Genomic DNA, 23,393 nt, shown 5'->3' on the forward strand with positions numbered 1-23,393 from the left:
CACTTAGTTCTGAATTCTACGTGACTTTGTAAATCAATTACCTTGTCCTGGAACTGCACTCTCACGGACTGTACTAAATTTACTATGAAAGGATTAACAAAAAGATTAATATCACTTTCCATACGTCTAAAATCATTAAATCTATGTTCTGTGAATTCACATTTGAGCTGTTCCAGTACAAAGATGTAATTAAGTATATTTTGTTCAGACACCATAGATTTCTTTATAAGTTCACCATCCGTGAAGGGTTTTTAGTGCCTTAGCTAATTCCCAACATACTACATAACTTGCTCCTAAACCTAGACTCTGAATTGTTCGATTCTCTTCAATGTTTGGCCTATCATGAAGTGCTTTCAATTCTTGAAACTATAGTGCACATTGCACCCCTGAAAAATTATTTTATCATAACATGTAATTCTGTTGGAATAAAATCACCACAATAACAATAATTGTAGCAGCAGCAGCAGCAGCAGTAGCGGTAGCAGTAGTGATATATGAATACATATTGCAGAAAACAGCTTCCCTGTCACTTCGGCATGTTCTGGGTGGCAGAGCGTATGTTTTATGTTGCTCAGTAGTATTCCTGACAATACCTTACAACATAGTAAACACTTTACGTTTTCACACAGTACGGAATGATCGTTTGCTTACAGAAGGTTTTGACTCTGTCATTGTCCCGCACTGTTAGTACGTTACTAAGTACTTGAGCAGCCTTCCGCAGTCATCCGTCGAGCTTCGAACGAGGAACAGCACGCTCTACATTCGAAGGTTGTGATTACAGAACGTAATCAGGAGTCAGAGAATGAGCATACCTGCTCTAGGCTCATCGGCTAGCCACATGACGGCATACGGCGACACACTTTGAACTGAACACGCAGTACAGTTAACAAGGCACATAGAGATTGAATGACTGGAAACCAAATTTGCTGAAAATACGCTCATCGATAATGAAAGAGATAATAAAATGTTAGATAAACTGAAAGTTTAATCATTTTTCATGTTTTTACAGAATTATGAGACGAATTGAAAATATATATTTGAAGGAATAAAATCAAAGAGAATTATGAAATTATGTCCTAATTGTCAACCATGAAAAGAAACTCAGTAAAATTGTTAAAAGATGGCGTTAAACTGTAACAAGCCACAAGGCTTAATACATAATATGGGATGATGATGGTAATGCTAATGATGATGATGATAATGATGAAGATGAAGATAACATATTTTTTTTATTCATTGCAGTGGCATTTGACTGGAGTCATTGGCCGTACAATGGCGATTAAAACCAAAATGAAAGACAGAAAACAAAATAAAGCAAACAAGGTGCAAAGTGAAACTACGAAGGAGGGATGTCAGCACTGTTGCATTCTTTCTCTGGCCTCCCAGTATCTATTCACAAATCTGACAGATGAAAGCGCTGGACAAGTCAGATAACATATTATCTGTGCCTGGATTCGGATAAATCTTAACCAATATCCAAATTCAACTAGGCGAACCATTTGCGCGACTCGTGAGTCTATTTTGATACTGTAATAATCCTGTATAGATAGGCATAGAAATTATTATTATTATTATTATTATTATTATTATTATTATTATTATTATTATTATTATTATTATTATTATTATTATGGCTTTAAAAACTAGTCCTTTCGCTCTTTTAATATGCTTGTTTATATTTCTGATCAGTACTAAACATTCACAGTTAGTAGACTTTCTTACCCCATGTCACAGTGGGCCAGAATTCAAATCTAGCTGGAAAATATTGAATTTTTTAAGGTTTTAAATAACGTTTTCTCGCTATATAGTCTCGAAGTACTAAAACTGATCTTCATAAATCTGTGTGCCATCAGTTTATACCGAGCGAAATGCCAACAGGACTGGCTGCTAAAAGTCGCCAAGTGTTAAGAACCCGAGCGCCGAGCGCCAGACGGTTTATGGCGGTAGTGATGTGAGGGTGATCTGTGTGTTGTTGATGTGCAGAAAAGTGTCTTTCTGTGATGGAAGCTTTAACAGAAGGTTCGTACTTCCTATTTCCATTATTCATACTTTAATTGTATACGTGAAATATTACCAGGGATGCGTTAAACATAGCTTTAAAATATTGCGGAATTATGTCTTTACTTCATTTTAAATTAGAGATATAAAAAATGTTGCACCAGGTGTCACCTTAAAATCTGCATCAGATTATAAAGCAATCCTTAGAGTTTATTACAAAAGTTAAGATTTGCTTGCGTTTGCTTGCCTTTTTCTTATATTTGCGTTTTTATTTCAGAGATAAATCCCCATATCCAGTCCACTGTGACTCGGCTGGACTTAAACGAGGTGTTGACTACTAAAAAAGGGTCTACTCAAACTCTCACTGATTTCGTAGTGACAAAATTAGAAATACAACATTGTTCCAAGGATATTATACGGTGTGTCGAAAAAGTTGTGCGCACATTTAGAAGTAATGTAGAAAAACGCTTGAAACAGTGCTCCAGGAAAAAGGACAGGTTTTTGCGTAAAGATTCGGAATGGTTAGTGAAATCAATGGACCACGGACATTCCTCCCTTCCCTCTACTCTTCCCACATGCCTGGCTGATTACTCCAGACTCTTTCTTCTCTCCATTAATAAATTATTGTCAATATTTTAGTAAAACCTGAAATTTTTAACAGGGGAATTAAATACACTCTCAATTCACAGGGCTAACGGCTTCAAAGCTAGGTACCTGGTTCAAATAAAGTGCATTGGTACAAAATTTAACATGGAGGCATGAGATAATTACTCTGCTTGCCATTAAAATTTCACTTTAATTAATGTGTCCCCAATTTAAAAAAGGATATCAAATTTCCCCAAAGAGTTCTGCAATAAATAAAAACTCGCCAAATGTCCAAGGATTTAATTCCATCCGTTTCAGGAGTAGGTAATCTCAAAAATTGTTTGAAGAAAGTGGCATGAAAACAAGAATTAAACATGTAGTGTACGGTCTCTGAAAGATTAGCGTTCTTAAAGTGAATAAGTTCTAGATACTCAATTATCTTTGCGGGGTTCAGGGAAAAGAGATGCAACATACGTTCTACAACAACTCGCCACAAATTACTCCAAAAAGAGCGACAAAGTATACGATAGCCTATAATAAATCTCCAACTTTACCAAGACCATATACACACGAGAAAGCATTACAATTTTTAATAGATAACGTCATCAAACGTAAATACAATGTGAAGTGTTACCTATAGGTTTGCCCAAGAAGCTAGACATTAGAGCATTAGAAAGTACTGTAAAGATTATTCAAGAAAATTTTCTCGAATTCAAACAATGTAGGATATCTTAAATCATCTTCTTGTAACTCCTGATCCTATCATATCAAGTATTTATCCATTTTAAGAAAGTGCGACAAATGTTGAAGGAACTCCATACTTATAGTACAAGTGAACACGTGCGTGTGACAAGAGGGAAGGATGATGAAGCGGACGAAGAGCAGCTGCAGCTGGAAGAGGAGGAGGAGGAGGGGGAGGAGGAAGAGAAAGAGGAAGGAAGATAAGGAGGACGATGATGCAGACGATGACTCCTTCTATTAGAGAATATTGGAAACTACAAGTTCACGAAAAGTACAAGTGATATAATTAAGTACCTAGTAGGCTCCATGAAAATAGTTATTCAAACTCGCACTCATAGCTCATTACTATGGATAACATCCCATACTGGCTTATTATTATTATTATTATTATTATTATTATTATTATTATTATTATTATTATTATTCCATAAGCTCTTAGAAATCATTATTTAGTAAAACAGAATCATTTAAAATTATATTCCATACTTATTTAATTTTTTCCCGCTAGATTTGAATTCTGGCCCACTGTGATGTGGTCAGAAAGACCGCAATATGGCAAGATTAAAAAAGTAAAAATATAGCTTAACTTTGCTGCACGAATAAAATTCGAAGTCGAATTTTCTGCAAGTTATTTGGGCAACATTGCGTGATCGAAAGTAAGGGACGATAGCAGCTTATAAACTAAATAATGAATGGAATGTTACACTGACAATGTGAATATAAAAGCGCAAATCAATCACTCCTTTTACAGTTTTTCTCTCGGCTTAATTCCAACCTTATTTCATTTTCTTTCAAACCTAACACGAACCGAATTAATGTAATAGAAGTGCTTCATGTGGTGTCAACTTCATAACCATTAAGCACACTATGTCCGATTTGTAAATCTAAATAAAATTTCGGTTATTGAAATGAGATTAGATGGCATGGCAGTGGTGAAGGAAATGTGAAACGACAAAGTAAAGACAGACTGAAATACCTTGAAAAATATTAAGTAGCAATTAATATATTTATCCTAGATCTTCCAGTACTTTCTACTTATATTTCTCTTTTACTTTGTATCATCTCAAATGGAGATAGAATTCCTACTAAGTCTTATTGTCAGGGTCTAATATTATGTCATTGTATGACGTATCTGATTATGATTCTGGATTAACACAGCCGCTGAATTGGATTACAAATAATGTTTATTTTACTACATCAGTTAATAATTAATTATTGCCTCTCGCAAGCGTCTTATCAGCTGTTACGTGAACATATTACTGAAATACGTTCGAGAAATAACGAGCCCAGCATTGGATAATACAAGAACATTGCATTTGAAATACTACAGCCATTAACATAAGACCATCAGAATAAATTCAAATTATTATTTCAATTACGATAAGTTAAACTACTCTACTATTACTGAATAGAGCTGGAATCTGACATTTTACCCCTATGCCGGATAATAGCGATTTTGTCACAGTGACTTTTGCGTTCGGATGATTCTTGGCCATGTAACTGTTTCTTATCACGAGGCGACAGATGTTTATATTTGATAGGCTCACAACCATAGTGGACCAAGTCCACCAGTGGTCAGTTTGTGGATTAATACAATCTCGGATGAAGAAAACTTAGATCTATTCATTTCCATAACAAACGAAGTGCATAACTCGTTTGTTACTCCACAGAGGGCAGCATTTACTATGGAAGGTGAAGGTTGCTAAGCATGAGCCAGGAATTTTAAGACTCAATTTCTCAGAACTATTCCAGAAGGACTTGGTTCAATCTGGTTGTGAACCCCTCATTTATCGCTCATCTGCGGGTTGATATATCAACAATACTGATTAGCGCGGCGAGTATAACAACACGCTCTGAACTGTGTTATCGCGATGTTTGGAAGCATATATTTGCCCAAAAATATTTATGAATGATTAGGTCTTCAAATCACACCCCACCACTAGTACTATAGTCATAAATCATCTAAGTTTAGCGAGGGTGTAATGTATGAAAGATGCTTACCTGATAGCGATGTACCTCCAGACAGCCAACACGAGTGTGAGACCGATGGAGATGGTGTGAAGGACCTGCGCGAAGTGAGAGTGGAAGAGGATGAACACTGCCCACTTATACGGCATGTTCAGTTCCCCAGGCAGCACCATGTAGGCGTAGCAAGCGTAGGGCACGTACTCGAGCATGACGAGCATGTCGGCGATGGCGAGCGCCGTGAGGATGCGGTTAATGGGGGCGCTTGCCATGTCCTTCCGCGTGAGCACGGCCACATTGAGAGCGTTTGCCACCGTGCCGAACAGGCACACGACGAGGCTCAGGTAGCCGTGCACGGCCTTGTACGACAACAGCACCTGGCGCATGGTGCCGCTGCAGTAGCATTGAGTCATGATGGAGGCTGGGCGTGAAGACATGTTGAGAAACATCTCCAGGTCGTTTCCCGTGATGTTGAAGTGATCCAACAGCACCTGGGTCTGTGGCAAAGGCGAAGAGAGGAAATCTCCTTCGAGTGAACTATTAGTGGCGCTAATGCCGGATAGAGCATCCATGATGAGACGGATCTTGAGTGCGCGTACAATGCTATATCGTGATAGGGAGCGTGATGTCAAGTTCATATTGTTCTCACTGAGTCCTCTGCATTGCTCCACATGGCCATTGAGCACGTAGCGAGATGCAAACAATAGCTTCAAGGTTATAATTAATAAACGCCACAAACAGATCTAACACATTCGTGTACATTTCTATAACTCTGTAACTCTTGCTGATTCACAAGAGGTTATAAAATGATTTACCACTATGCAACTTAATTTCTAAAATGTCTTTAATTGTCGTATATTTTAAGTTTCCGCTTACGACTTCTTGTATTTTCGAACCACTCTCACTGAACTACAACACTTTCTTATTTTTTCACCCGCCATTTATACATTTTATTGTGAATAAATACTTGACTGATGAATGTTTAACTTTCACTTTTCATACCGCACTTTGTAATAACATATCGAAGTCTACTCATGTTACACATGCAATGTTCAATGAAAAATTTGAAGATACTGAACATGACATTTTTAAAACTGATTTTGCTGCTTCATTTGAATAACATGTCAGTAGATATCATTCAAAGCATAGAGCACATTAATAATTTAGAAACTTTCCGTTCTTTATCTTTGATAGCAACGTTTATGATTACGGCTGAAAAATGTCGGTCAATTAAGTTAATTTATGATGGAGCATGGTATGAAATAAAATACTAATAAAATTATCTGTAATTTACGAATGTTTTATCAAAATACATGCTTACACTGATGCACCAGTAGTCATATTCTGCATACACCATAATATAGAAAACAAATAAGGCAGTTCACTTTTACACTTAAGCTGCATTAACTGCTTTCGTTAAGGTGGAGCACTGTCTTGTGCTCACACTGCGTTTGGGATCTTATTGTATTACCACAGCGAAGAGTCGTCATAAATAGTTTGTCAGTAGTTTTCACTCTCTCTCATCGCCAAGATGAACTGAAGATCGCTCCGGTTTTAGACACATCTCACTTCTCGTTCGGAGAGAAATATCTCTTAAAGCGCATTGAAATTGATGTCTTCTGTCTTGGAAGTCTGTAAACACACAAAGGAGAAAATCAATAAAAGTGCACCAATTTTAATAACATTCTGTGTTAAACATTCACTGGGTATAAAATTGTATACACCTATATACATATAGTTTTAAAATGTGATCAATTTTTAAATGAAATTGAAATAATATTTTTATTTTATATAAGAGCATAATGGACTGTAATGTCGTATTTTATTAAAGGTTGAATATAAAATTTACAGTATAAGATTAACAAATTTGTAATCCATTAATGATTGCTTTTTATTATATTCATAACATTCTAAAATTCTTTTTCAGAGCGAAAAGTTACATTTGTTCTGATCAAATTTTTTGCACATTTAAAGGACACAATTAAAATTCTTTGAATCGTTTGTTTTCGTAACACACTGCTCTCTTAAACTAACTGAGGATATTTGAAATTAAATCAATGGCTTTCCCAGAACACGCTATGAAATATTTCATATAAAACAATTTTTATCTCGAAAGGGAATAAAAAACGAGCAAAATTGTATTATACTTTTTGTTTGAAATATCTCAAAGTATAAACCCCTGAAATTAATTACATTACTTACGGTTCATGCTGTATATTGATACAATAATTAAAATAGAGTGGACACCGAAAACCACAAAAGGAATTTTAATCAATCAAGGAGTTAGACAAGGGTGTCATTTATCGCCCAGTTTTTTAATTCATATATTGACAACGTCATAAAAAACTGACAACAAATGAAGGATTCAGAGCCATAGTGGGCCAAGCACCATTTATTAAAAACGGAGAAAGGAAAGATTAAAGTTACGTGAATACCATAGTTTAATGAAGATTGTCATATCATTTAGTTTTAATATGCATACTTTATATTTCTTGCTAAATGTTTCGTTAGGTTATGATATTCACTTAATTTTAAGCATTGTTTCCTCCGTTTTTAATATATGGCGCTTAGACCACTATGGCTCTGAACCCTTCAAATATGAACGAAAATACTAGTAGATGTGGATGAAGATATTGTAAATACGCTATTTGCCGTTGAGGATGATCTTTAAAGAGCTATTTTTTAACTAGGAATGATTTCTGCAGAAATCTTCCCAATAATACAAAGATGTTAGACTAAGGGAAGAAAAATCCATCGAGAGCTAAGACATAATAGAACAAGTAATTGATTTTAACTATTTAGGAGTTTATGTTTGTGATAATTGAGATGAAGATGTAAATAATGAATTGCAAACATTTTTGTATTTACGTGACACTCTAAAAAGAATGTTGGGCAAGAAAGTGAGAAAGGAAACAGTCATGAGATTTTATGAAGTGTTGGCAATATTAATAATGTTATGTGGATCAAAGTCATAGATTCTAAATAAACAAATGATAAGGAGAATAATGACCGGGGAAACGATTTTTTTTTAGATTTGTGGCAGGCTACTCGATTATGAATAAGAAGAGGCAATGAAGATAGGCTATCTATAAAAAGTTGCAAATCTTCAGCCTGAGTGGTAAAATATAGGAACAAAAGGAAAATAGTATGAAGATATCTGTAGAATTTCCCGTAAAAGAACATCTTTGACAATTTTAAATTACATCCCTAGAAGAAGAAGAAGAAGAAGAAGAAGAAGAAGAAGAAGAAGAAAAAGAAGAAGAAGAACAATAAGTCAGGAAGACCCTTGGAAGAGATGGAGTCAGCAGCTTTGAGATTGGAGTAGTAACGGGTCAACGGTCCAGATATTGACAGGCGATAATGGTAATGTTGAATTAATGAAGACGAAGGACTTACATATTTCTTTATTAAAATTTTAGTTCACGTTAACTCTTCATTTAAAAAACTTAAAATTGCTTAGTCGACACCTTAAAAAGTGTATTTATAATTTTGTTAAACAATTTTCGATTGTCAGCTTTAAAATAAAGATATATCTTAAGCCATGTCCGCAACTCTCTCTTACTTAAGATTGAGCTGTAAGTTGCCAAGATTATAACTTTTAACATACTGTTCGCTACGTGGGAAATGGAAAGATAAACAGAGAATTATTTCCGCGACATTGTTGATTACTTCAGCTAGGAAAATTTCCCGGAATTTCGTAACTTGTTTTACGCTACGGCTACGTTAGTGGCACTCCGAGAGTCCGCTATCAGTATGGCCTATGTTGGTCTAGTGATTACTCCATCATTGTGTATATAATATTGCGTGATAAACGAGAGAAACAGATCTACACAGTTGATAAAGCGTTCTAATCGGGAGGAAGATAATTCAGACAGCATGTGAAAAATAAAGTACTTCATCTCTGTTCATTTGATAATACAATTTTTACTGCTGCAATTGTAGTGCTAACGTTTATACAGTAGAGCATCGATTATCCGAATACCGATCAATAGAGACATCGGTTAACCGAAAGCGTTCCAGTCGGAGAATTTGAATTTGCGCGCGCGCCATGTAGAAGTTTCGCTAGTGCTGTTTGCGAGATTTAGCGGCAAAAAAAAAAAAAAAGAGTCTCAGCTCTGAAGCAAAAAGAAAAGTTTGGACTTCTTTTCCTAAACTGTAGGCCTACTTTAATGACCGTTTTGAACTTGTCAAACTAGGCTAGTCAGTTTTCTGTGTTATTTTATAAGACGTGTGATACAAAATACTGTATATACTCTATGTACAGTTTTGTGTTTAATATCAGTGGTTTTTTTTTGTTTCATATTGCTCCTATATCACCAGCACAATTTATTTTCGTAAATTATCCAGTTCAGCGAGTTATATGATAGTTAAAGAAACAAGGAAGTGCAAACAAAGACGTGTGAAGTGTGATAAGTGAAATAGAGGAGAAATCTGACAGTCTGAGGCATTAGATGCGGTAAAAATGTGAGGATTAGATCAATTAGTGTAACTGTGAAACTGTGAATAATATAGAGGAATAAGTAGTCAAGTGTTAATGAGAAGATGAATAGAATGGGAGAAGAAAAGCAATGAAGGTAGTGAGGCTAATAAGAGTTGGAGATAGTAAGTAAATAATATTTAGGGTTATATGTAATTGAGAGGAAGAAATGGAAAGTGAGGAAGTAGAAAGCGAGTCCAAGTAGTGAGAGTGAACCGTAAAAGTTATCCAATAAAGTGAAAAAGTGACAAGTGAATTGAACAAGAAATACCAAGGATGTATTACAAACATTAGAACATTGGAACAATAAATGAGACAAATAATATAATACGATAATGTAGATGAGAAAGTGGAAATATTAGTGAATACTAGTCAGAGATAAAAAGAAAATTAGGGATAACTGTAATGAAAGATGACAATGATAGTAGTATAGATGGATGAGTAGATGTAGACGAGAATGTTTGTAAACAAGAGTAAGGTAGACAGTATTGCATAGTATTCGGGAATGGGACTGAGGGTAGATAAAGAAGGTAAAGAGTTGAAAATACTGTACATCAGAAAGGATAGAGGTAGAAATAGACTGAAATAGGGTTTAACTTTATGTAATTGGAAGATATGGGGAGATATAGATGATAGCAGAAATATATTAGGATATGTGATTGAATGTAATCATGGGAGTGATGGACCGTATGCAGAAATGTGAGGGAAACCACTACCTGAAAGCCGTATGATGATAATAAAATATGAATGTAAAGAAAATGATTGGTTATCCGAAAAATCAATTATCCGAACACCCCCCCGTCCCAAATTGTTTCGGATAATCGATACTCTACTGTATAAGGATAATAATTTCTTTAATTTAAATATCTGCTACCGGTACCTCAAATCCCGAAAATTATCTTATTTAGTACCGAATTTAAATTGATATGTTTCATGACTTAACTATAGTAAATCAGTACTTCATGTATTATGTCGATAGCTACTTGTAGTCAGTGATGTACTTCTACTTAACAATCGGTTCTCTCCTCGACCAAAAATGTAATAATTTTAATATGAAATATATTAAATAACGTAACAATAAGTGGCTACAAAGAAAGAGGAATTGCAATGCAACGTGCTATTGCAGAATTATATGAAGAGTAATTTATTACAATGTCAACTAGCTTGGGCTATCTAACCACACCGACAATTTACATCCTGCACATGCACTTATATCTTCCACTATAAAGTTTATTTATTTCTGACGTTCTGAAACATCAGCCACTGTATTATCTATTTCTGTTTTCTTAGACGTATCACTACCACCAATACTGAAAAGGAAGCTTGATAGAGAGCTTTGATAACAGATTTAAAAGTAAGCTTAAATAATACCGAACGCTATCGGCGGCGGCCCAGTGAACAGTACTATATTCAGAATTGCCAGTAATCTGAATAAAAATAATAATAAATATTGTGGAAGTGTTAGAATGGGAACACGAAGTATCTTATTAATATGCTTAACCCTTAAATTCACAAAGAACCCTATAGGATACAACAGGTTAATAGGCTATATGCTAAAATTTTAATAAAAGAATAGAAAAAAATTGGTAGGAAAATTACATTTAACCAGAATTTCACAATACTATAATATTGTACAACATTATAAAATACGGACATTGCGATAGTTGTTTTCTTTACAGTCCGACACGGTTTAATAAACTAGAATGAGAAATGAAGTTTTTCGAATTTAAGGGTTAATAGCAGGGGAGTGAAACTGAGAGGGGAGTTTTCGGTAGCAAGATTGTGCAGGCCGTTCTTTTGTTGCCCGATCACCAGAAGCGCTAAAAGTTTCAATTGAATTTTCTAATTGGATGCTAATGGGAAACACTGTTGTATACGAGATTTATCTCGTAGGCAACAGAAAGCCACACAGAACAACAAAATAGCCGCCACATTTCTTTTGAGACGAGAACCTAGTGACTGTTTTATGAGTTGTTTGTATGTTTGTTATTTAATTAAGAAAATAAGTGAAAATTTCATCAGAACGACTAATATTTTATTCATATTTGTTCTGTTGAAATTTTGACTTTTTATCTTAATTAAATAACAAAAACACACAAAAATAATAACATTCATCTTTAACAGTCTTTATAATTTGATGAACAATACCACCAATATCGCGCACAAATTTTCAAACGTTAAGTTTCACAGCCGAACCACCAGGAGCGCACCATTTGTGTTCTGCTTCCCTGTCGTAACATGCGCCGTGCACGTCTATTATTTTGTTGTTCTGTGGTTAATAGTGCACTTGTAGTTAAAAGCCCATTCATTTCTTAAAATTATGTTTTTGATTACTACATTTAATTTTTGTTTATACGATATTAACATTGGAAGGAGAAGGACTAGAAGACTGTCTACCGAAGTAATAGCATCTGGATTTCAAGGTTGCAGGCATATCATATTCTTGTCCTGATTGCACACACACTTGGATGAGAAATGACAATATTATAATATGAACACTTCGAACTGTGTTGTCATTCATTTTTGTATTAAGTTTATGCATTATCAAAACGCGGAGAGTTTTATGTACAATTAATATTCTTCCGTTCTTTAAAAACTATTTTTAACTTGACTATTACACTTTTACTACGTCATACTACTTTTGACCAATACAACGGTACGAAAGGACGTCTTTCAACCAATCATGGCTGCTTATCGTACAATTTTATCGCGTCCCTAGCATTTGTTTAATTTTATCGCTTCCCTAGCATTTGTTTATTTTTATCACTACCCTAGCATTTGTTTCTTTGTTTACCAACATTTCAAACTGCACTGGTCTGGACGTGAAAAAAAAGAACATTACAAACCACTCCAGTCGATGCACAGCAGTTTCAAATATGACTCGCATTGGCAGCCAAGAACAGAATTAATAAAGATCACTGGTCATCAAGTGAACAACCAATCACTAAAACATTCGAATTTGAAAATTGTACATCCAATAATTGTTCCTTTTAAAATTATTCATGTTTATTTTTTATTTCATCATAGATAATTAAAACTTTCCTTTTTTATTTCATCATCCCTAATTAAAATTTTTCTAACACTTATTTATATTATTTAGGTTATGTTATAGCTTTTGCTGTATAATATTATGGATAGTCACGTATCAGAGATTGTTTAATATACGAAGATTTATTGAAAATCACCTGTCAGTGACGTTGATTACTGGGATCCAGATAATTGAAGTGGAATGCAACTGTTTTAATAAAATGAAACTGAATCAACAAAGCCTTCTTGACTAGTAACCGTCCACAGAGTTCAATGAAGATTCCATAGTTGGCGCAACTGATAACAAGAACATAACACACTACTCCCATCTAGCGTAATATTTGTAATGTTGAGATGGTACAATAATACATTTGAAGACAGTTGTATTTTCATAAGTCAATTAATATTTTATTGTATTGGAGAACTTCGTTACTGCTAATCTTTATATACTTTCTTCTAATCGTGTAATAGTCAGTTAAATCCCATTCGAATTTTGCTTTTTCTAGATAAATCAAAACCTCTAGTGATGTGTACCTGTCAGTGAAGCTTTATAGTTTATAGTGGCAGTGCAAAGTATTTGAACAGTGAAATGTTTTTGAAGTGTTAGTGAAATCAGGATAGAATCAGTGAAATGTGTCGTAGTTCCAGTGCAGTGAGTGAGTTGACAGCGAAATGAGTGTAATGTTTAAAGGTACTTGTGCAGATATGAAGATATACTCGTGGGTTTTAGTTCGATCTTAGTTTTAAGATACAAATTAGATTTATTTCAAATGTTATTTTAAGTGATCGTTTCATTTAATTTAGGACATTCCCTGTTGTTATTGTTATTATTATTATTATTATTATTATTATTATTGTTAGTATTAATTATTAGCATTATTATTAATTGTATTTTTAATTAATACGTTTATTATTGTCATTATTGAGTGTAATTAGTTACCACTGCCACCGGGTATATACCCATTGCAATGTGAATAAATACATACATTACTGTTGAAAAAATTAAGTTGTTGTACCAACTACCACAGATATAACAAGTGGTTCGGGCGAAGTGCAAACCGACTGAATGGCATTGCTACTTGTAGTAAAGGAGAAACGAAAGGAAATATCGTTGCGAATCGCATTGGGGCTGACTGTACGCTGCGTGTTATGGAGTAAGGGGCCTCCCTGTCTCTCACCTGCCAGCTGAGCGCAGCTCCGGGTAATATATGAACTTCAATGCACGCTGCTATGGTTAATAAATCTCTCCTCACAGTGCTGTGAACCCTGCTCACTTGCTGAGGTTGAATGATGTCGGACCATATTCCATAGGTTTCACAGAGGTTAGTTTGTGGTATGATAACTTCACATTTCAAGGATCAGCGGTTTCCTTCTCGGATTTTCATTAACATCTTTAATGAGTTAATTTCGTGCGAATATTGTAAAATACATTTTACATTGTAATTCACATGTAAATTCAACGGATGTGAGTTCGAAGCCGATTGGACAGTGAAGTCTTCGTAAGAAATTGGTACGTGTCCCTTGTCTTTTGTTGGCTTTAAGAATTAATCTTTTTTAACGGAGAAGGGATCCGCAATTTAGCACTGTAACACTGGAATGGGTTTATTGTGCATTACCATTTCCTTATGTAGAAATGATTGTTGAGTTTGAATAACTGTTTTATTTATACGGAGCGGTTAGTAACTTTCGGTGCCGTCAAACGCCGTTCCGTGTCTATACTATTATAAGGAATAAACCGTAAGTAATGTCATTAATTTCAGGAGGCTATTCTTTGAGGTATTTAAATAGTTTAATACAAATTTCTCGTTTTTCTTCCTTTTCAAGATGAAAATTGTTTTGTATGAAACATTTCATCGTGTGTTTTAGGAAAGCCATTGTTAATTCCCAATATGCTCAGTCAATTTAAGAGAGCAGTGTATTATGATAATAAATGATTGAAGGAATTAAATGTATTGTATAGATATCTGATCTGAACAAATGTAACTTTTCGCTCTGCCAAGAAATTTTACAATGTTACATTCTTTCGGATCAAATTTGTGCACATTTAAAGGCTAGAACTGAAATTCTTTCTGTCATTTATTATCATAATACATTGCTCTCTTAAACTGATGTAGCATATTGTAAATTAAATCAATGGCTTTCCCAAAGCACATATATTACAAGATTACAAGATTTTTATTGCAAGCAAAAATTACATATAATAACAAAGATTTTAAAATACTATTTTAATACTCGTATATGAATATTTTTCAAAATTCGAAATTGATTAGAAATCTCGTAGTCAAATAGTCTACATATTACAAATTATTGTATAAATACAAGCTAACTGGGCCACACCCGAAAAAGCACACTATGATATTTTCATACAAATCAATTTTTATTTTGAAAAGGAAGCAAAAACGAGCAAAATGGTATTAAACTTTTTTGTTTGAAATATCTCAAAGAATAACCCTTGAAACAAATTATATTACTTAGGTTCATTGTATACACTTTAGATATGTAATATTTCTGTCAAAGTGAGTTAACGGCGGATTAGTTGTCCTTCAAGTACTTTGATTGCTGCAGATAGCCCTCATTCCCACTTAATTTTTTAGTTGTGTGCACCGTTATCCATAGGTTTCCTAGCTTCCGTTACTAAGGGGCAATCAGAAAGCTACATAAACTTTGTATCAAGGAGAGGCTTCAATATTATTGAACTTGTGGTTCAAATTATTTTTTTCGCCAATGCTTTCTGTTTCATAATGTCTGATACTAGTGTGACAAACCACCTAAGAAGAAGAGGAGGGACAGTCGAAATAAACATAATGTGATATTATAAAGGACGCAAGAGTGAAAGATAAGAAATAAACAAATTATAAGCGTCAAGGAATTGAGGGTTTTATACAATTGCCTATTTACTATTGATGAGACTAACACTGTACACATGGTAGTTTATGAAAGGTTTATAAAGCATTTTTTTGCAATTATTTATTGTTCCAAGTGCACAATACAATGTTAAATGGGCATAATCCAAAGGAAGATCAACGGGAAATATACAGCGTGAGTCATAATTATGTACTATAAAGTACTGCAGAGTATTCCATACACCAAAACAAACGTTGTTCGTCATATAAACGTATAGCCTATACTGCAGTGTTATCAAAATATGGCAATATTGCGTTATTTCAAAGCTAGTTTACCAATTGAAGGGTTCAGAGCCATAGTGGACCAAGCGCCATTTATTAAAAACGGAGAAAGCAAGGTTTAAAGTTAAGTGAATACCACAGTTTAATGAAGATTGATATGTCACATAATTTTAATATGCATACTTTATAATTAATTGCTATATGTTGCATTAAATTATAATAATGATTTAATTTTAACCCTCGTTTTCTTCGATTTTTATTTATGGCGCTTGGCCCATTATGGCTCTGAACCCTTCAATTACCCATGGCTAAATTCGGAACCGACAGTGGTTTTTTTCTTTCAAGATAATCAGTTTTTTGTTTCTGATTTTAACGATTCATTGTACCCAGTGATTGAAGATAGGTAATGATATTTTAAAAGAGACATGCTAAATTCAAGTTTTTTTTAAGTTTGGGTACCAGATGTTTGTAATCGGCTATGTGTCTGGCTACTTACAGACATTTTGAAGGTGGGCTGGACAAGACACAATAAAATGTTTGATGTCTGTGTAGAAAGTATAGGCCTAATAATAATAATAATAATAATAATAATAATAACAATCCTTACTTGTAATCTAATATATGTATTCCAATGTGTTTATTTTTATTTTTACTGTGTACATTTTTATTGAATTAACGGCTTCTGTTTTTGTGATATGTATTACACTATGTTTATTTTTATTTTATGAGGAAAATTTTTATGTAACTACTCTTTTGACCTCATTATGTACCTAAATCGTATCAATATGTAATTACTTAAAACCGATCCAGTTGTATGTTCAACTATGTAAGCAAGTATTAATCCTGGTTGAGTGTAAGAGAAGGCCTTACGGCCTTAACTCTGCCAGGTTAAATAAAGCCATTATTATTATTATTATTATTATTATTATTATTATTATTATTATTATTATTATTATTAATTCAAATGCCGCGCTACAGTAAATTTCAAGAAGACCAAGTTTAAATGCAATATAAATACAAGTGGAGAAAGAATACTACTTTTATGGAATGTAGCGAGTGAAATAAAACAACCTGTTAACTATGTAACAGATTAATAATTTATAGAACGTGCAATACATGTATGGCTCCAGTTTCCTGACAAATAGAGAAATGTAATTAACTTGACTATGTTGAAATAGTTACTTAACATTACCAGTTGTATGCAGCCAGTGTTATCAGTTTACATTTATTGGTTTTGTAAACAAATTAGATAAATATATCTGTTCCATGTAATACGTTTATTTTATGTTAGTAAATTAAAAGAACACAATTGACATACAACGATTTGCTTGAAATTGCAACGAATGTAATTTAATTTTCATTATTCTATTTTATTCTGATGTGCTCACGTCATTCTATAATTTTGTAGCACATTTTAGTATATACTTATTAATGTGATGGAAACGTATAAGAAGAAATATTAATATTTTTGTTTATCCTCTGGAAAAAGAACTAAGGAAGAGACTAGTGAAGTGTTTTGTATGGAGAGTGGCATTGTATGGTGCAGAAACATGGACATTACGACGAAGTGAAGAGAAGCTATTAGAAGCGTTTGGAATGTGGATATGGAAGAGAATGGAACCTATGAAGTGGACAGACAGAATAAGAAATGAAGCTGTGTTGGAAGGAGCGAGTGAAGAAAGAATGATGCTGAGTCTGATCAGGAAGAAGAAACGGAATTGGTTGAGTAACTGGCTGAGAATAAACTGCCTACTGAAGTATACACTGGAAGGAATGGTGAACGGGAGAAGAGTTTGGGGCAGAAGAAGATATCAGATGATAGACGACATTAAGATATATGGAGCATATGCAGAGACAAAGAGGAAATCTGCAAATAGGGAAAGGTTTGAGAATGCTTGGGTTTGCAGTGAAAGATCTGCCGTTGGGAGAACACTATGAATGAAATAAATTCTTATTAAAGTTGAATGAATATTTTTACTGCAATAGAATTATTATTCGTATTCACTCTGTGCAGTAGTTTTGTATATTACATTATTTGGAATTATCTTATTTTGCTTAAATTATCGTGTTTTGTAATAAAATACTTTAATAATACTGTTTTGTAGGAGAGCATCCTTCAAAATAGGATTTTTATGAAGAATAACGAAGATGCAGCAAGCTGAAACGATGGCATTAGGAAATATCAGTAATCAGGGCTGAAAGATAATGTAGATAGAAATGAGAACAATCTCAGCTGACTAGCAAGTTGATCTTAAAGCGCACAAATCGTATTACAAAAACAGATGTTTCCTAGAAATAGAGGACGTTGAGAGACAATGACAAGAAAGGGGTGGGGCTCTCTATAGCTGAATGGACGCAAGGATGGCTCGAAGAGTTACACAAGCAAGAGTTGAAAGGAATCAAAAGAGCGAATGTACATGTAACTGATGTTTTGTGTAAGTCTCACTTCCAGACATACCTACTATAGGACTACAATTGTGACTCATTTTAGCAGGATCTAAGAGACGTAATAGTTAGTGGATAGGCTATACAGCGAGTTTCTGTTTCACCGATATTCGAAGGTGAAATTTTGACAGCCTTCCTGAGTTCAAACACGAATATTTTTTGTTTTATTGTGTACAAAATAATTTGTGATATCTCGCTCTTTAGTATGTAATAGATAGAAATCTGCAATAGTTTTTTAACAGACTTTCGTTATGTATTTATTGAAACTGAAGTATTTGAAATGTCTTTAAGAGAATCTAGTATAAAATGAAAGCGAAATTTGTGACGATTGTAATGTTTGTGAATTTAAAATAGATTACACATAAATAAGCAAGAAAAGTATTTAATTTAATCTGTATAATTTTCTAAAGAAATTGTCATCAAAGGTAGTGCGTATAAACCAGCTGTGACCAAAACTCGAGTTGCAGTGGTTACATGCGACAGACAGCCTGTGAAGTAAGGAGACGGAGGAAAGGTACTTGGCATGAAAACTACAACCAGTGGTGCTTCCTGTACTAACATCTTGATCAATTCCGCGGATAAAAGTCTGAAGCTTTATTATATCAGTAATGTCACTGCTATCATCAGGAGCCAGTGAATAATATGCGATTTTTCTTGCTTCTTTTTATAACCTTCCTTTTGAATATAATCAGGAATTTTATAAATTCTTTTCTCGATACTTGGTCGAGAAATTCGTAGTTGTTCAAAATAAAAAACTTCCTATGGACAAGTTATTTAAGCTACTCTAATCATTACTCTTTTGAGAAATTCTGTTCTATTAAAAGACTTTAGAGCATGAGATATTTCAAACCCCATTAGGTAGCTGACTTCCTTACATTTTTATCTCATATTTCTCTTCCTAGCTATGATTTGAGACATGTCAATTCCTGGCGTTTAACAGTTCGTTGGCACATAATATTGAACCAGTTTTTCTATAATAATATTATTATTAAATGAATAACTAATAAATAGTTACCCTCATCTAAAGATTAAGAAGATTAAAATTGCGATAAAAACTAATAATTTTATCCTTCTAGGTTGAAGATCTAAAAATATCAATTTTCATGCACGTACAGAAGAATTATAGGATCACATACTTAATGGTCAGTAGTAGTAGTAGTAGTAGTAGTAGTAGTAGTAGTAGTAGTAGTAGTAGTAGTAGTAGTAGTAGTAGTAGTAATATAATAATAGTAATAATAATACATTATTCACCGTGGCAATTAATGTTTCTATATACTCCTAATTGAAAAGTTGAGCAAAGTAAATATATTATATTTTGTGCGACAGAACAACAAAAAATTTCTCCTTCTCATTCTTTACGAAACCACCTCTTACTGGTTGTAGAGACAGAGTTTGTAGAGTGACAAGATACCGCCACTGCTTCCCTTCAGTACGTGAATGAAACACATAGCAATGTACAGGAAACTCCTCGTACCCGTTGGAATGTCTGTGATTACACGATGTAATCACGACACCCTTTGGTCACCGCTGGTATAAACACACAATTTTTTCAGACCTAGTTACAGCAAAAGACTGTGGTACGAATGTGCATACGGTGTTTCGTATTCTTTCGGTAAGAAGAAAATCTGTTTCGATCAGTTGTGTGCCTTTATTGTAATGACTCTGGAAGTATCAGAAGAATGATCAATCTAGACTACTGGTAATTTTAAGGAATAGATAACAAAGACGAGACTTCTACGAGTAAACCTGCTACATTATCGTCTTTCTTCATAAGAAATTTTAACTTGAGTCTCGAGCATTGAACGTCGACAATTTAGTCTTTCGGCTCACAATGCATTGGTAGCGGTGACGGCAATAGCGGCGATGAAGTGAAGTGGGAGAGGGGGAGAAGAAGAAAGAGATGGAAATTTACAGCGTCCAGTGAGAAGTTGTTGTTGCTCCAAAGTCTGGAATGCCTCAGATAACGGGATTCTTGGATATCGACACGACGGCGCTTTTCAGGAAGTTGGATGTGTAATGGAAAAAGACCACACGAATCGGAAGAGGAAGATAAAATGGAAGGAGACAGAAGCGAAAGAGCTTTCGGTAAGTGGAGCGAACCAGAAAGACCTGCTGAAAGACAGGTGTTGTTACTTCTTGTCGAGAAGACATGAAAGAAATCTCGTCGTTTCTGTCTCGTATTGTTACGTCCGGAATTCGGGCAGTGGTGTTGAAATTCCTATACCCGGACAATTTGCTTAGGGTCCTTCTCACGCCCGCAATAAATCTCTGGAAGAGATGGAAAGAAGAATTACCTTAGAAAAAGTACGCGTGTCCACTCACTGTATAATGCTACTCCCTGTAAACAAACACTGCAAAAAAACTTTAGAAGGAAAATAGACCTCCACGTAAATAAGTTCGAACTGATCAAAAATATTTAAGAATGAATCGCATTACAATATAAAATACGTGTAAAAGAAATTCGAATACTATTGTTGTACGTAGAAACTTGGCTACAAGTATGTCATTTATTACTCATGTAATTTAGTTTATATATTAACAAAGTTTTGAATCAATTGCGAAAACTCATTTTAATCAGGGTTTAATCATATACAGAGTGTAAGAGGTATAAGTGCCGTCCTTTTCACAGTCGTCGGGGACGGTCTACGGGATCAAAAAATGTCCATACAACATAGGGTCAAAACTTGATAGTTTTCTCAGAAAAAAAAAAAAACTCTTTTCTTATTTTATTTGCGTTATACTGCTTATATCGTTAGTAAAATTACGAAAACAACTACAACAGTAGACATATCTAGCAAAGATTTAATATTAATTTAAATAAATATTTGTGTGTTCTATTACGTTTTCGTGAAATTCAAGAAAAATGCATGCTTAAATTTGTTAACATTCGGTGTGAGAGACGTGGCAACGTGTTCAGCAGGCAGTACTCTGCACAGACGTACGAGTCAGCTGAGTTCAAGCTCCCTGTCCATAGCTCTACTGCCGAGCGGATGGCAGTTCAGTACAGGATATTCGATAAATAACTTACAATGTCATTCACAGTTTAGGAATATCATATGTTATTAATTTATGGAGAAAGTTGTAATTCAAGTGAGGCAAGAAAGATGTATCGTCAACGTTTTCCTCAAATAAGATTACCTAATCGGCGAAGTTTTGTAGCAGTTTCTCAACGATTATTAGAAAGTAGAAGTGTCTTACCCCGTTTCGAAAATCACATAATCAGAAATTTGTTTAAAAGTGATACTGCTTTACGGAAGCGGGAGAGATTAAAATGTTGCATTAGAAAAAAGTTCGTGTGATTTTGTGCAGAAAACCATTATTGTTTATTTTTTAGACGTACAATTAAAAATGGAGCAATATTGTTACATAAAATGTAAATTTACCAAAATGTTCTATTAATGAGATTGAAAAATTGTATTTGCTGCTCGTTTTATATAAACAACAATATTCTCATGATCGCTTCTGCATTAGAACAGAGCATCTGTTTTGTACCGATAAGTCTGTACCCGAATGAGCTGTACTGTGTACTTCTAAACCCCCTCCTTCCCGTTTGAGCTGTACTGTATACTTCTAAACCTCCTCCTCCCATCCGGCAACGTTGCAAAACGTCTAATATTGTGAACTTCAATAATTAGTTACATATGGAGATTAGAAAAAAATGTAAGAACATTTTTTCTTCCTTATGACATGAATAATCATCAGTTAAAATATTGACACTTATACCCTTTGCACTCTGTATAAGGTTCGTTAAGCTGTCATGAAGGATGAAACTGTTCATAGAAACTTGTGGTAGTAAAATTGGACCTAAACACTTTTCATGTTATAAGGTAAATAAAATGCAGATATTTACAATATTAACTCAAACAAATTTAATAAAAAATAGCTTAATTTTAGAATTAGGCTACTTAACATGTGGCCGATCAAAACACGAAATTAATTCAAATGCCAGAAGGTGAAAAGTAGCGGGTGTACTTACCCCTGGAAACAGGTTTCGCTTTGTACGGCGCCGTTCGAAAAGTGACATGGGCAAATAACAACCCGCTTAACCATGATTTAGCACGTGAGCTTTCGGAAATAAAATATCGGACTAACATAAGTCATTATCTTACAGATGTAATTTATTAGTTTGTCTTACATTAAGTGCCGGAACTAAGTATCGATCGTCCTCTCTTAAGGAGAGTGAGTAGTGATGCTTGTGCTTACACCATATACAGAGGTGCACTCATTACGAGTGACTAAGTGGCCAAGATCCGACAGGATGAGCGCCGTTGGACATTGTGCCACTGTCACATATTCTGTGACACAGTACATGAGGGTAGGCCACCAAAGGGAAAACTGAGAGATAGGACTTAAACTTAGGGGATTCGATCCGGCATCGGAACTGGAATCCGGTGTGGCTTAGTGGATAAAGCGTCAGCACATACAGCTGAAAACTCAGGTTCCAGTCCCGGTGCCGGAGAGAATTTTTCTCTCTTCTATCCATTCTTCATCATAATTTTCTTAAACATTTCGTGGGAAACTGTTCTAGCACTTCACTAGTCTCTTCCTTTCCAGAGGCCAGCAAAAGATACCCCCTTTTCCTATTAAAGACTTCTTTTGCCATTGCTTTCTCTTTTTGATTTTCTACCAGCAGCTCATATTACTACTTACAGTACACCCCAAGCATTTGAAGTTGTTCACTTGTACTGCCTCATTTCGAATTCGCACGTTTGTCTTCTATATTTTTCTTTCAATAACCATGGTCTTCGTCTTGTTAGCATTTATCTTCATCCCATACTGCTCACAGCTGTTATTTAGCTCCAGTAGCATATCCCTTAGTATCATCTGCTTTTCTGCTAAGAACGCCATATCAGCAAATCTTAAAGAACACTAAAAACAAATAGGGTAAAGGCTTCATTGTACGGATTGCCGCGGGAGTCAACTTACAGCGAACGCGGAATTTCCCGTGATAGCCAAGATAATACGATACACTGCGTTTTACTGAAAATGAATTCAAGTAAAATTGATAGTATGAAATATTAATAGATAAA

General features: G+C 34.5%; 1 protein-coding gene across 1 annotated transcript in view; it reads right to left on the reverse strand.

The window, feature by feature from the left end:
- LOC138699861 (G-protein coupled receptor dmsr-1) overlaps window positions 1-6,301 on the reverse strand; it is a 36,809-nt gene extending 30,508 nt beyond the window's left edge. Inside the window, exon 1 of the mRNA XM_069826055.1 lies at window positions 5,326-6,301. Coding sequence (XP_069682156.1) covers window positions 5,326-5,927 — 602 coding nt within the window. The 5' untranslated portion in view covers window positions 5,928-6,301. The remainder of the gene's footprint in view (window positions 1-5,325) is intronic.
- Window positions 6,302-23,393: the final 17,092 nt, after the last annotated feature.

Source organism: Periplaneta americana, chromosome 5 (assembly GCF_040183065.1).
Source record: "Periplaneta americana isolate PAMFEO1 chromosome 5, P.americana_PAMFEO1_priV1, whole genome shotgun sequence".
Taxonomy (NCBI): Eukaryota; Metazoa; Arthropoda; class Insecta; order Blattodea; family Blattidae; genus Periplaneta; species Periplaneta americana.